This window comes from Vidua chalybeata, chromosome 16 (assembly GCF_026979565.1).
Source record: "Vidua chalybeata isolate OUT-0048 chromosome 16, bVidCha1 merged haplotype, whole genome shotgun sequence".
Lineage (NCBI taxonomy): Eukaryota > Metazoa > Chordata > Aves > Passeriformes > Viduidae > Vidua > Vidua chalybeata.
Window position 1 is genome coordinate 12,275,135 of NC_071545.1, and position 15,201 is coordinate 12,290,335.

The 15,201-nt window shown below is 47.8% G+C and overlaps 2 protein-coding genes across 8 annotated transcripts in view; one reads left to right on the plus strand and one right to left on the minus strand.

The window, feature by feature from the left end:
• Window positions 1-1,368, minus strand: part of IQCE (IQ motif containing E) — a 27,244-nt gene extending 25,876 nt beyond the window's left edge. For all 6 annotated transcript variants that reach the window (XM_053957229.1, XM_053957233.1, XM_053957228.1 and 3 more), the window contains exon 1: window positions 796-1,368. In XM_053957229.1, the coding sequence (XP_053813204.1) occupies window positions 796-1,368 (573 nt within the window). The remainder of the gene's footprint in view (window positions 1-795) is intronic.
• BRAT1 (BRCA1 associated ATM activator 1) lies at window positions 1,367-9,540 on the plus strand. Of its 2 annotated transcripts, none has more exons than XM_053957234.1 (13): window positions 1,367-1,544; window positions 1,857-2,011; window positions 2,820-2,967; window positions 3,832-4,216; window positions 4,307-4,426; window positions 4,880-4,971; window positions 5,218-5,336; window positions 5,837-6,023; window positions 6,149-6,222; window positions 6,808-6,910; window positions 7,186-7,284; window positions 8,270-8,448; window positions 8,644-9,540. In XM_053957234.1, the coding sequence occupies exons 1-13, from the start codon at window positions 1,367-1,369 to the stop codon at window positions 9,367-9,369; spliced, it is 2,565 nt and encodes an 854-aa protein (XP_053813209.1). In that variant the 3' UTR covers window positions 9,370-9,540. The 2 variants fall into 2 exon arrangements, with proteins under 2 accessions (XP_053813209.1, XP_053813210.1); XM_053957235.1 differs by having other exon boundaries at window positions 2,823-2,967.
• The last annotated feature ends 5,661 nt before the right edge of the window (window positions 9,541-15,201 follow it).

The following is a 15,201-nucleotide window of genomic DNA, read 5'->3' on the forward strand; positions in this document are numbered from 1 at the left end:
TTAATTTTGTTATTTTAAGGCGTCTCATTCTGAAATATCTCTCTCCCTAACTGCAGCTATCACGTTTGGAATCAGACAATGTGGAGAGTGCCCAGCTTTGATAAATGGCAACAACTAAACATTGGCCAGGATACAAACATGCAGTAACAGCCCCACCGCTATTGCTTGGTAACCTTCACAGCCCCTTTGCTCCTGCAACTCTGCCCCAACCAGAGCCACCTGCAGCAGGCAACAACAGAACCTGGGGGCTCCCAAAAGGGGCTCAAAACCTCCAGCTGGCTGCTGAGGGGGTGGAAAACAAACGCCAACAGAGAATCACAGAATTATCTAGGTTGGAAAAGCTCTCCAAGATCACCGAGTCCAACCTGTGACCCAACACCACCTTGCCAGCCAGACCTTGGCAGCGAGTGCCACGTCCAGCATTCTTTCTTTTAAACACCTCCAGGGATGGTAAACCCACCACTTCCCTGAGCAGCTCTTTCCAATATTTAATCACTCTTTCTGTGAGGAAATTCTTCCTAACGTCCAGCCGAAACCTTCCTTAGCACAGCTTGAGACTTTGTCACCTCTGTGCCGTGCTGCGGGGCAGGCACAGGCAGAGCCCAGAGTCGCGCGGGCTGGAGAAGGCAGAAGCCATCCCGCTCCCGCTCCGAGCCACCGTCTCGCCGGCCTGGCAAGCCCGGGGTTGCTCCAAAGTTTTGCCCCGGCCGCGCCGGAGCGTTTCCTGAGCCGAGCCCGGGTCGAAGCAGGCCTAGACCCGGGGCCTTCTCTTCCTCCCCGCCGTTCACTCCTTACCAGCTCCCCCTCCACGGCCGCCTCGCCGGACCCCAGGGCCATGGTGGGAGAGCGGCCGGAAGGCCTCACGGGGCGGCGGGGCCGCGGGGGCCCCCTCGGGCCGTGGCTGCCGGCTCGGGTCTGGGGGCGGCCATCGCCCCCCGGCGCCACTTCCGGGTCGCGGTAACCATGGCAACCCCCTGAGGCCGGGGGTGGAGGCGCATGCGCAGAGCGGCGGCGCACCGGCGGGCAGTGCCGTGGGAGGGCTCGGCCGGGCCGCGGAGCGCGGGTGACACCAAGCGGCCCCGCAGGGAGCGAAACCCCGGCGGGCGGCGGAGCGGCCTCTGCGAGGGCTTCGCTGCTCTGCCGGGCCGGGAGCTTCTGCCTGAGAGCGCCGGGATAACTCCGGGCAGGGCGCAACTCCATCCCGCGCACCGCGGGCACCGTCCCGCAGCCGCCGCCTGCCCCTGGAGCGCGCCCGGGTGACGCCCCCTGACCGGCCATTGGCCACGCCCCCTTTGCGACACTCGCGGTGCGGCCGGGCCGGCCCGGGGCGCTCCCGGTGGTCCCGGTGGTGCCGGTGGTCCCGGCCATGTGCGACCCCCAGTCCCGCTTCGTGGCCCGGGCCCGCCGCCGCTTCGCCATGACCCGCGAGTGCGCCGTGCTGCTGCCCGGAGTCTGCGCCGCCCTGGCCGAGCCGCGGCAGCCCGGCCTCGACGACACCTGCCTGGAGAAACTGCTGGACTGGTTCCGCAGCCTGACGTGGTTCGGTGAGTGGACCGAGGGGAGAGGAGGCCCATCACGGGGTCGCAGAATAGTTCGGGTTGGAAGCGACCTTGGACCAGGGCAACCCCCTGCCAAGGCAGGGTCACCTAGAGCAGGTGACACGGGAACAGGTGACCAGGTGGGATTTGAACGTCTCCACAACTATCTGAGGTGCTGTGACACCTGAAAATGCTGTGTGTGCACCCGAATTCATCAGTTCTAGCAGCTGGCAGGGCTTACCTCAGCTCGGGGAACCACTTTAATGAGACAGGACGGTCCTGGCAGTGACCTGCTGTTTTCCGGCCTCTCCTGGGCAGATCCCACCGTGGAGCTGGTGCGGGACAACCCGTGTCTGACAGAGCTCATCACCTCCGTGCTGGCCCTGCCGGATCCCAGCCCCAGCATCCTGTCCTTCACCCTGCAGTTAGCCGGGATCCTCGCCTCCTCAGAAAGCCGCTTCCAGCACCTGCAGGTGAGTCAGGCACCCAGGTACCTGCTGCTGCGTGTCTGTCTGCTCCTTCTGTATGGACAACCCCTAAAAACCTGCACGTTCTGCTTAGTAAAGTTATGGCTTACACAGAACAACTCAGCAATAATTGAGAAGAATTCAACAGCAAAGAGCTACAATCACCATTCCTGTTCAATTCTCATGTACAGCTGCTTCTCACTTCTGTGTCACCACTACAGGACTGTGAGTGCTGATGTGTAGTGCTTCCATTTTCAGTTCAAAAGAGTGTATGGGATAGCCCAACTCTGGGTTGGACTCGATGATCTTGAAGGTCCCTTCCAGCCTAGTCATTCTGTGAGTTCTGTGAACACTACTTCACAGCAGTCACTGCACAGTCACTGTATCCCAGGACAGATCCTGTGGATTTACACTGCACTAACAGATGTTGTTTTCCCTCTGTAGTAGATTGACAGGAAATTTTTTATTCCCTGCAAAAACAGGGGAGCTTTTTAAAGCCGTGCTTTCTGCACCAGGATACATTTTAGTACAAAACCCAAAAGGCTTCATTCAGGGAAGAGATGTGTGCAGGTGTATAAAGCAGTCTGATGGAACTGATACAAATAAGTTGTCCTTTAGCACCTGCAAACAAAGCACTTTTGGTTTTGAACACTCTGGTTTGTCCATATGTTGCCTTTTAAGGGTGAGATTCTGAAAATTGCACATTTTAGTGATACTTGTAGCAAGAGGAGCTTTCACGGCAGTACTGATACTCTTGACTGGGACAGAGCAGCCCCTTTGCTCGCTGTTTACTCTGTGTTCTGCCCTGCCTCAGCAGGAGGAGCTGCTGGGGAGGCTCTTTGGGCCGGAGGGGCCGCGGGGCGGCGCGGCGTGGGAGGACGCGTCGGTGCGCAGCGCCTGGCTGAAGGGTGTGCACAGCATGCTGCACCACCTGCCCGCCCTGCACTGCCTCTGCTCCACGGGTGAGTGCTCCTGGGGCTGCCACCTCCCCACGTCTGCTGTGTCCCTGCCATGCCAGGCCGTTGCTCAGGTGGCAAATGAGCAAGATGGGAGTTTTTGTTTATTTAAGGTTAAAGTCAGCCAGTTGTCAAAAAAAAAACAAAGTCGTTGAAAGATGTTGGTTAAGTTAGCTAAGCATTAAGTTAACTTTTGTTAAGTTAGTTATGCTATTAGTTTTTTCCTCCAAACACTGAAGGTGGTACTCTTTTTAGAGGAGTAAGAATCTTATAAAATTGCCCTTATAAAATTAAAAACTATCTGTATTCTTATTTGTAACTCCTACCAAAGGGTACATTTCAGCATGATTTTAGTGCAGAAAAGCTAAACAGAGGCTCATTTATCTCTTTGTGCTTGCACACATTTGCAATCCTGTTGTTATGGAGGAATGTAAATTATGCTGTTAACACCAACTTTAGATCCCATGTACAGAGGGGTCTAAAAGACTGGATGGGTATTAAAGTGCAGCACATGCTGCTGTCCCTGTGATGGAAAAGTGGTCCTGATACTGCTGTTCATGATTTTCCTACTGGTTATGTCCAGAGATGGTACAGGCTCTGTCCATAAATACACATTGAGTGTGCTGTCAACTCTCCTAATGTTACTGATATTTATTGAAGTCTGATCCTGAGTTCTTAAACCCCTGAGGATCTGAAAACAATTTTATTTTCTTCTGTTTGCTTGTTCTTAAGGACTGACTGACTTGGAGTAGAGACTACAAAATAAAGTATAAGAAAACCCCATCACCACCATTTAAAGCTGTGTGGCACCTGAATTAGTGGCATAACTGGATGTTTGTTGCTCCAGTGACTTGTTTTGTTTTTCCACAGGAGGCATGGATGTGATCTTCACTCTGCAAGGGGATCCCAGCCTGTTTGTGGCTTCAGCTGCCAGCCAGCTCCTGGTGCACATGCTCACCTTCTCCCTAGAGTCTGAAACATCAAAAGCTCTCAGTACCAAGGACTGTGACTGGCCAGCGTGTGCCCAGATGATTGTAAAGCACATAAAAGAGTCACTTCAGTCCAGCTCTGCCTCTCACATTGAGCAGTCACTGAAGCTGTTGAGCAGTTTGTTTGGCAGTTGTTTTGGCAGTTGTTACACTGCATGGACTGAAGTCCTTTGGTTAGACATAGCAAAGCAAATAGAATCCTTTCTGCTGGAGGAGACTGTTCAAGCACAACCCGTGCTGGCAAATCTTTTGCTTAACGTGGCACGGTAAAGATCTTGTAGCACCTAGGAGGCCTTGCTGAGATAGATGTGTTTGCCACCATGGGATAGGTTACACTTACACTTCTCTCTTCTCAGATCCCCTGCGTTTTGTGGCACTGAAGGCAGCTTTTGGGCATTAGTAACTTCTGCTCTGGAACACTTAACCCCAGTACAAGCAGGTCCTCTGGCAGTGGGACTTTTGAAGCTCTGCAAATGGTAGGACTTAATGCAATGAAATTTCTGCACTGTGCAGGTGTTTCTGCTCCATAATTCCCCTTTAGGTGGTGAAAAAGCAGCAGGAAATCATCAGATGAATACAGCACATACAGATACTGATTTACAGGCTGAGTAACACTCTTGTTCTAAGATAGAAGGACAGTTTTGTTAACAAGATATGCCTCTCTCTCCCAGCCTCCTTACACAGGATGCCACTCTCTATTTGCATAGCTGCTTCTAAATTCCAGAGCCATTTCTCCTCTGCTTTCAGTTAGCAAGGGGACCTTGGAAGAAGGCTCAGATTGTGATACTGCTTTTGTTGCTCTGTCGTTGCTGGCTTGTTTAAAGGCCTGCATGAAAATCATTATCCTGCTCAGCATTTGGGGGCAAGTATTTGGGAAGGAATTGAATTGAAGTTTACTTGTGTTGGTAACTGCTGTTTCCTCCTTGAAGCCCACAAGATGTCAGGATTCAGGCACTGACTGTTCTGCTTCAGCCAATGGACTGTATTTTGAAAGCAGCCTCCCAGCCTCTGGAATGTGCAGGTACAGTTGTGACAGAAAAGGTAGAGCCCAGTCTGCTTGCCAGTATTTTGAGTGCCTGGTGTAGCCAAAACTGGAGGAAAAAGAGTAGGAGAAGTCAAGGACAGTAGCAGTGTTTCTGGTAAATCCTACTGCCAGTTGCATTTGAAGTTATATTCATACTACATCAGCTGAATATCTTGGTTAACTTTAAAAATCACAGCCTTTTCTATTCATTGGCAACCTGAGCTCTTCCCTTCTTTGATCTAGGCTTGCTGGATGAGTCTGTCAGTGATCCTGTCACTGTTGAAAGCCTTCTGTCCTCCAAGACATCCTGTGCTGGTCTCCTGTGTCAGACCCTCGCTCACCTGGAGAAGCTGCTGTCTCTGGTAACATTCAGAGAGGGAAAATAAGAGCCTGGGAATCAAACTGGTCCTTGAAAGACAGTGTTAAAATGGTTGCAAACTTTTTCAGTAGAGCATAACAGAATGTGGAGAGGAGTTGGCAGTGAGGGTTTCCACAGTTTAAGGAAATTTAGCACAGTAGGCTCTGAACAGGAAAACAGGGATACTGAGACTCTTAAAGAAGGACTGAACTTAAATTTTAAATTTGTCTTGATGAGCTTTGTTACCATACCTTACTTGTATTACAATTATTGATCCTGAGAAGAAACACAAATTGAACTGCTTTCCCAGGCAGTCAGAAGAATCTCCTTCCATCTGTGCAGTAGTTCTTGGAAGACAGGAGGATCATTTATTTGTAGCTATTGGCATTGTGATATCTTAAGAACCCACAAGAAGTTGCAATTTTTTGCTGTCTTCTGACCTAAAACTGCTCTGTACTTGAGACTGTTGCTGTAAACTCTTTTCTTTTCTTTCTCACCCATTAGAAACACTTAAGAGTGGATTTACCCAGTGTGTCTTTGCTGCGCTCTCTCATGACAATATTACAATTCTGCAATGGCTTCCTGAGCCCAGCTTCTCCCCTGGGAAGCACAATAAGCCGCAATTTGATCAATTGCTTCAGAGTGCAAAAGTCAGCTCTTGATGTCCTTGCAGCACTCTCAGAGAAAAAAGGTGAGTTAATCTTTGCTTTCTTATCCAAAACAATTTTACAATTCTGTGTCTTTGTGTATTTCAGCAGGGATTTGGCTGCTCCATCTCTCAGTGTTGGTCCTTTGGGTTTGTTTTCTCTGTTTCAGACTGTGACACTCTCATAGGAAGTTTATTTGATGTCCTTCTGACATATCTGCAGAGTCCAAACACCAGCCCTACTGTGAGTATACAACTAGGGAGAGATCCAGGTCTATTAGCTTGCCCCAGTGGGGTGTAATTCTGATAAAGGGTCTGACTGCAGTTGTTTCTTAGCACACTTTTTATTAGAATATGTAGGACACTTCTCTTGTCCTCGGTGGCTTGCAGAAAATAGCTAAAATTGTAATGAGCAAGTAACTGACCAGTACATTGAGAGTTCTTGAGAAGACAGAAGCCATCATGTCTAAGAGTTGCACTGACATACTCAACTTGACATGGTCATGAAGTATTGAATTCTTTTTATTAAGGGGATTTGGTTTTTTGCTTTGTTTTGTTTGAATGACTCTGATAGCAGCTGCAAAACCAAAGCTGGAGGTACTAGAACTTGATAATACTAAGCTGAACACAGGGATTTTCTAGGTGTTTGTTAGAAATTATATTTAAGCACCATTTTTTGTGGCTGGCTTTTTAGTAAGGAAGCATATGCACTTTTTTATTCTGATAATTTATCTGTAAGTTTGAGGCTAAAATTAATTTTACCTTTAAAGGCATAAAGGCAACACTGCTTCCTCCTGTAGTGAAGTCAATCTGCTTTACATTGCTTCAGGTTCTAAAGAAAACCTTTCAAGCTACATCCAAGTGGTTGGTGCACTTGCAGGAGCTGTCCTCCTCCAACAGTCAGTGCCAACAAGCTGAGAAGATTTTGGAAGGTAACAAAGCTGTTCCAGCTGGGACAAACAGCAGCTAGTGGCACACATGAAATCTGCCTACCTTTCCTGCTCAAAGCACTGGATTTACTTGTTCACAATTACGTTGAATTTAAGTTTAGCTGCCCAAATAGTGCTTTGCAGAACTCTGGAAGAAGCACCCCACAGCAGCAAAAGGGATTGTATCAGATTAAATGATGTAGAGGTTGTACAGTGAGTGTTTCAGTAAGGCTTGTTGCCTTTCATATCCTTTCAGGTTTGTCACTTGCCTTTTACAGATGTGTTTGTGGTGCTGCAGAAACGTTTGTGCAGTCCTTGCTGGGAAGTAAGAGATTCTTCCCTGGAGTTCCTGACTTCCATGGTTAAGTGCTTGAGAGGTAGGTGCAAAGATTTACCAGTTCAGATTTGAGGAGTATTTCTTTTAATGCTGTGAAAGTCAGTCGGGCTGGTGAAGCATCTTCTGACCTGTAACTGGAGGGCTGAGAAAAGAAAGAAGTGTCAAGATTTTTATCTTAGATCATGATCAAAATCTGACAAAAATATTAATAAACTCACCCTGCTTTTTCTGTCAAACTCAGATCGCTGTACCTGCCTTAATGGCAGTTTTGGTGAGTTAAACTGAGGGGTGTTGAGACATGTCTGTCAAGGCAGGTGACAGTGCTTAATGGCAGGTAATACTTCTGGCTTTCAGTTGGCTCTGCACTGGAGTCTGGTTTCTTTCAACAGGCTGGGGACTAGCCCTTTAGGAGGCTAAAAGCCTAGACCTGCTTATATGCTTGGGATTAATTACTGATTTTTTACTTTACTGATAGCTCAGGCTTTGCAGCAAGTAGCACTGAGGCAATGCTGGTTTTCCTGCGGTAGCTCTGCAATGTTGGAAGGGAGGGGAATGTTGTCAACTGCTGCTGTCCCCAGGTCACAAAGGAAGTATCCAACACGCTCAGCTGCATTAGCACTTTACCCTGCAGCCCCTCTCAGTGCTGCAGTTACTTTTGTTTTTCTCTGCTATATGCTTGACAACAAGAAAGGAAGACTTTTTTCTTCCTTTAAGCAAAGGCATAAATTTGATGAGGCTGGAACCATGTCCCCAGTTGCCTGCAGAAAGTTTTTTCTTGCTGTTAGAACAACTCTAAGTGCAATTTTCCAAGTTCCAGTGTCTGTCAGGGCTTGACTAAAAGCTGCTGGGAGAGGGAGCCTGACACAAAACATCTGCCTGGTCCCTGCAGCAGCTCCTCTCCCTGGCAGCTGTCCCTGCAGGCAGCGGCCATCCTTGTATGAGGCAAAGTTCTGTTTGCATTGGAAACAGCTTCATGCTCAGAGGGAATAAAGTCCCACTTCTTTGGATTGCTGTCTTCTTTACAGACCAGAAGGAGTTCAGGCAGTGTCTCCTGTCCTCAGAGGTGCTGAGGCTCACAGAAAACCTGCTGGAGGACCCAGAGAGCTACGTGCGAGCGAGCGCCGTGACTGCGCTGGGACACCTGGCCCTCATTACTTGCTTTGCTCCAGAGTCACCTGTCATAGGCAATCAATATAACAAAGAGGTAGGATAACCTTTTCTGCATGAGCAGAATTCCCATCAGTTTACTCCTGTGCTGTTTATAACTTTCTTCACAAGTTATCTGCTCATGCAGGCAGATTGAACAACCAGTAAGGAGAAGATTTTTCACCTCTGCTGTTCTTGTTTTTTTGCGTGTTCCTCCACTCACTGAACTTTATCTTTGTCTTTTTGCATCTAGAGCATTGTAGAAAAGCTTCAGGAAATCTTGTCAACAGACTCAGAGGGCTTTCCTAGGAGGGCTGTGATCAGCATCTTCACCAAGTGGCTGAGAGAAGGCTGCACAGGTCAGCTGGAAGATACAGAGCAGTTTGTCTCTAGAGTCATCCAGACTGTGGAGCATGACTTAGACTGGGAAGTCAGACTTGGTGGTTTGGAGCTGGTTGAAGTTTTCTGTAGTCAGACCATTTGCCAGCTTTCCCAGTGTCCCTATGCTCCTGTCTCCTCTGCAGTCACAAGTTCCACCCCTCAGAACGAGCTGCTGCAGGCGTTTTGTCGAGCAAAGCTGTTTGGGTTTTTGTTTGGCTCTTTGTGTGACTGTGACAAACCCGTGGGGCAGAGAGCCTGTGATGTGCTGGTTGGCTTGAGAGGTCATTTCTACCCCACGAGTACTTTGGAGAATCCACAGGAGATTGAAGATTCACCTGCAGGACGTGGCATTGCCTGGTTGCAGAGGACACTAAGACAGGGTTCTCTGGCTCAGAACTTCCCCACAGATGGTGGTGTTGGGGTGGATTTCCAAGATCCAGAGAGCATGATGTTAGCTTTGGGTGCAATAGACTTACTGGAGCTGCATGATGAGCTAAATAAAAGCAGTGACCATGTGGAGGAAAGCCCTCAGTCCCTCTTACAGGACATCCTTGCTACTGTGGGGACCATAGAGGATAATGAAGTTGACTGTTACTGAACACAGCTTTTGCTCTGAGGGAGCAGTGCTCAAGCAGTTTTCTTCTGAAGGAGAAGGATGGTTTTGTTAGCTGTTAAATGGGTTAGAAAATATTTGCTTTAATTCTGATGATTTTTTTCTGTTAAAAAGTGTAGTTTCCAATAAACTGTTGTTTCTTTTTCAAAGTAAAAACATTAAGAATTGCATTTATTATTTTTTTTAATTTGTTGTCTTTTAAGAAAGCACCAGACCATGCCTACGTAAGGAAACATTTTAAAAAAGCAAGAGTGACTGAAAACAAGCTGTTGCAGGCTCCTTTTGGAGCCAGAGTAGCTAAAACTGATGGAGGCTGGTTTTAAGGAACACTTGTTTTAACCTTTCTGTATTTATTCTATAAACAGAGCTCTCAGCTTCCCTTGTGCATTTTGAGGTCTAGAGCAGAAAGTGGCATTTAAGGAGTCAAAAGCTGATCATCCTTGGCAGTACAAATTTTCTCCTATAGATCACAGACTTGTTTGATCTCAGCAGTGACACCAACATGCTGACTTTGGTTTTAATTGAAGCCAGGAGCAAGTTCATTATTTTTTGTGGATTTTTTTTCAAGTACTTCTTGAAAAAAAAGTACTCAGTTTCTAACTTTTTAGAGAAACTTACACTTAAAGCTTTTTCAAGATAGATTTGATCTGTGATTAGCTTTGGTAACAATTAGAAACCAGCAGACATAGTGTGAATGGCAACATGATTTTCTGAAAAAAAATTGCCAATTGGGCAAGAGAGCAGTTTGCAACTTGCTCCTGTATCTTGCCATGTGCTATAAGAAGCTCTCTGCAACCTAGAAAAAGCCCCAGAGCAAACAGTACCTGTAGCAGTAGATAAACCATGGTGGGTTCTTTTCCAGCACTTCATCCTCCTGCAGCCTGTGGAGAGGCAGAACATGACACTGATTTTGGGGCAGTGCAGGCTGTAGCATCTAAAGCAGTGAAAAGCAGTGAAGCAGGCTTGTGCAATCTCCTCCCTGCAGCAGTAAAATGGACTGAGATGTAGTTTGGATCTCTTGCTGCTGAGGCTGAAGGTTTGCTCTGTGCCTTCTGAGGAAAGCAGCACATTTGCCTCTTGCTCTGTGCACAGCTTTTTGTGTGACAGAGCCCTTGGGTTTTGTACCAGCAGCTGTTTGTAGGAGAGAATAGCTCTGCTTCTGACACAATTCCACCTGAGCTGGGTCAACACCTGGCAAAAGACAGAAGATACAAAAATTCAGGCCTTTTCCTGTCACTGCATTCATCTCAGAAATGGAAAGGGTTAGTGAGAGAGCAGGGATGAGCTTTGAAAGAGGTGTGGAGTGTTTGTGGAGTTCCAGCAGTCCTGTCTAGTGAAGGCACTGCAGTTCCAAAAGCAGCATTCTGTGTTGACAGTAGGTCAGCTGTGCTCCAGGAGAGGAGGCAGCGGGTTGCTGGGTGAACACCTCCCTCCTGTTCAGCACTGGAATTCTTGTCATTTCAGGACTCTGCATTTTAGGAGACTCCCAGGAGTTATTCAGATATCAGCAAATTGAAAAAATGAGTTGTTACAGAAGGAAACTCACTGCTTATTACCAAGGTCTCTCAACTCCCAGACCTATTAATTTTGTCACGGAACTCCTTTCTCTTTTTAATCAGCTGGGATGAGGGTGACATTATGTTTGTAGCATTTGCCTAATTGCAGTCCAAAATTGTGTTTATACACTTGTACACTAAACACCAATGTACAACAAGCTGGTGGGGGGGGCTCCTTACCTTTAGGAGGGGTATTAAGGACTTGTTTCCTCTTTCATTAAAAACAGGTCTCCACCTCCAGCAGCTCTGTGACAGTGCTGACTCTGTGTTTCTGTCCTGTCTGAGCTCCCTGCTTTGCCTTTTGTTTTCTCTGCTGCTCCAGTGACAGTGGAGTGCCACTGACACCGAGGTGCTGGCACTGCCATGCTCCCCCTGAGAGCTGGGAGAATCAGGAAGGGTCATGGACATCTGGGCAGAGTGTGGAACAAATACCCAGGGCTAGAGAGATTAAGGGAGATGAAAGCAAACTAAAAACTCTGTGTTTCTTTCTACAGAAAACAACGGGGTGGGATTTTTGAGCTGGAAATTTAGCTACCAAGTTTATGAACACACACCAACAGCAAGTGATGTGGATCATCCCTCATGCTGGGACACCTCTCCAGGATGCCCATCTTCACACACTTGAGGACTCATACAAGCCCTACCCCACTTGCTTACACTCACAATTTTTTTTTTTTTTGCACTTCCACAAGATCCTTATCCCAGCCACAGAGCTTCCTGCTGGGTTAAGAATTAAACTCTGCTAAATCTTGCCAGGAGCTGTGGTCACGCTGCAGCTGGGGGAAGGCTTGGCTCCCGAGGAGACAGCCCTGAGCATTCCCTTCAGCAAGTGCCATTGTTATTTAACCACTTCACAACAACAGTTGTCCCTCCAGAAACTACCACCAGCTCACTCTGTCACACAGCATAGAGAAGGAGGGGGCTGCCTGGCCTGCTCCTATGGACATTTTGGGATGGATTTCTCTGGAAACTCCAGCGTTCATCCCGTCAGAGCTGTAGCTGTGTTTGGTTCCTGCAGGAGGCAGGCATCACTGAGAGTTTCTCCAACACCCACGGAGCTGATTCTGGCAGAGGCTGTGGCCACACATGGGCCTCAGTGCAAGAGAACACAAGGCTCAGGACTGTCCTTTGTTTTTAAGTAGGCTGTGAATAGCTGGCAGGAGAAATAGAGGTGGTATTGACAAAAAACATCACAGCTTAAGAAAATTTTATCTCTGGTGGCTGGTACTGTGAAAGAAGAAAATTTCAAAGCTCATTTCAGCTCTTTCTCTGCACCGGAGCAATGTTAAGTTGTTTTCTGATCTGTACACAGGTAGGAAATTCCTAGAGTTGCTTTCAACACATTTCAACAAAGCTCTGAAGAGAGGATTTATCCTTTAACTGCTCAGACTCAGACACTAGAGAGAATAAGCATCTTTGGCTGAGCCCTACACTAGCAATGGCTTAATGAAAGCTGCCAAAGAAATGGCTGTTAATTTTCTGGTTTAATACACTAGACATTTACAATACAAAGAATATTCTTTGCCTAATTACACTAATTGCACAACTTAGTCAAAAATGGGCCATAAATGTCTGGGGCTGTTGCTTCAGCTTAGATATACGTGATCTGTGATTACAGATCAATTTGTGCACATCTATGCAATTCCTTCTGTCCTCCTCTGATAAAATCTACTCTACCTTTCAATACATATTCATCAAGGCTTCTAAAAACCAGCATGCATTAGAGAGGAACTTGTCAAAAAGCTTCACTGCAGAAGATCTCAGCAATTTACAATGGAAATATGTACCAGTAGCAGCAGCTCTGTGGTCTGTGTCATTTCCCCTCAGAGCAGTGGGTTTTGTCTTCTGCTGAGAAATAAAGCAGCACTTCAGCAGGGCCAGACCTCGGGCTGTGTCAGCCCTGCTGCTCCAGAGGTAGGACAGGTCCTGCCTTTAACCTTGGAGCCAGCCCACGCAGAAAGGGGGTTTGAAGGAGCAGTGTGTTCATCTGGGCAAGGCAGAGCAGAGCTGAGGATGTGCAACTGTAAGGAAACACATCCCGGGGGCTCTCCTAAATCCCTCCCATGGAAGGGGGATGAGCAGCCCTCACCAAGGGTCCCTGCAGAGCTACAGGTGCAATTACACAACTTCAGTTAAAGCAACATGAAATTAAAGAAAGCAGCGTTTCTATCCGTGGTACCAATACTCACTCTGCTCAGAGCTCAGCTGAAAGTGTTTGTTTACATAATAATGAACATATAACAGGGCTCCAAAGATACCCTTCACACATCTGCCTCCAAAACAAACCTATCCAAACCAAGTTACTCCCCACTTGCCTGGTTGTTAACCTCCATGCCAGAGAGGAACCCAATGTCTGGCACAGAGGGTGCACCCACCTCTTTGAGAGACATTTCTTAGATCAGATCAGGTGTTAAACCACGACCTTGACCTGTAGAATGTTAGAGCTTGAACTGTCATAGGTCTGACCCTTTTCCCTCATTGTCAATGCAAGATAGGCGAGAATTACCGTCAAGAGACAGAGACCTTCAATCTTCACTTCTCCCACCTCATTATCTTTCACTCCTCACATTTCCAGCCACCCCTGAGCCCATATTCCCTGAGCTCTGGGGCTGGGCCAGCAGAAGGGAGCAGGGATCTGGTGTTGCTGTGCACAGAGACATCCAGGCTTGCCCAGGCTGGTCCCTCCTTCCTGCACTCAGAGCTTTGGCCTCAAAGCAGCTTCTGGGCTGGGCTGTGACCAGCACGAAGGAGCTGCAGAGCCAGGTCTGGCAGATGGTGAATGCAGGCTGTACAGCTTGAAACATGACTTGGCCCAGCCAAGCCAGCTCCTAAACAAGCCCTTACTAAGCTGCATTAGCCATCACACATGAAATCTTCTGATTTAGCCCTTATAGGCTGGGGCACAGGTGAGTCCTAAACCCCATCACTCCTGATAACAAACACCCTCCATGGGACTGATCTCGTGATTACAACTCTCATTACGTGCCAACAACAAAAAAAGCTGCAGTTAAAATACAAATGGCAGTGGTTGCTAAGTGACAACATCCGTCACAGCCCTGAGACAAACAGCTGTGGCTTCACAGCAATCCTGTCTTGTCCACGTAATTGAGGACAGAAATGCTGTTTTCATTACTGTCTAGTAACCTTAACTTTGACCCAAAAGAGTACTTTGTGCTTTAGGTTCTGACAAAGAGCCCTGTGAATACAAGGTTAAATCTTCCACTGAAACCAGTTGAAGTGAATTTGATTCAAAATACCTTTAATATTGCATGCTCTTTCAACATATTTTCTTCCCAGTGAAGTAGTGCATAAGACAAACGTGGCTGTCTCAGTTAAATGGCCCGTTTTTGAAAACAGAGAGCAGTGACTATTTTCAGTGAGGGTCATGTGAAACAACAACAACAACAACAAAATCAACAAAACCCCCACTTGTCAGCTTCTAAAGGGAACCTGTGGGCTTTGTTCCACACTGAAGCTTTCTGCAATATTTGGAAAAGATAATAAGATTTCAGAGCTGTAAACAACATTTATCCTCACAAATAAAGTAACTAAACAGTAGGTTCAAAATTACATGAAATGATGGTTGAGTCGTTCAGGAGCCTGAGATCCAGCAAGGCACAAAGGGGTCACTTGCTCCAGGGAAAGCAGGGGTGGGACAAGGTACTTGAGAACCGGTTAGCCTGGGTGAAACCCCTTAGAGTAGGGAGACCCTAATTAGCACAACTGGCAGCTCAATGCACCTGAGGAAGACTATTTAGGAAAAAAAATGAGGAAAACCAGCTGTACACAGCATTTTGCTCACCCTGCACGCTCCTACACGCTGCAGTAAAACCTGTTTGGGGCCGTGCTGGCAGCTGAGACAAAGGGACGGATCCGTCACTGTCCCGTGAGCAGATCCGAAGTGACCAGGGAAGGCCACACGCGGTGCCCAGCGGAGCGAGGAATGCAGCAGCAGGCACGCCCAGCCCGGCCCGGGCAGCCGAGCGGCAGCTCCGGGCATCCGGCACCGGGATCGCGTCCCGCTGCCAGCGCTGAGCTCCTGACACAGCCACCCCGAGCAGCAGCTCTCAGAGACTGCTCTGCTAGTTATACCCTTCCCTAATGAATTCTCTTCTGCTCCATCCACGGAAGCCTCGATTCCCAGTGCCAGCAGTAACAGAGCTGCCGACAGCTCAAAGAGCACAAGAGTTGCCAACGTGGTCAAAGCTCACCCGTGTGGGTAAAGCCAACTTGACTGCTGGCCTTGGTCACTGTCTCCATG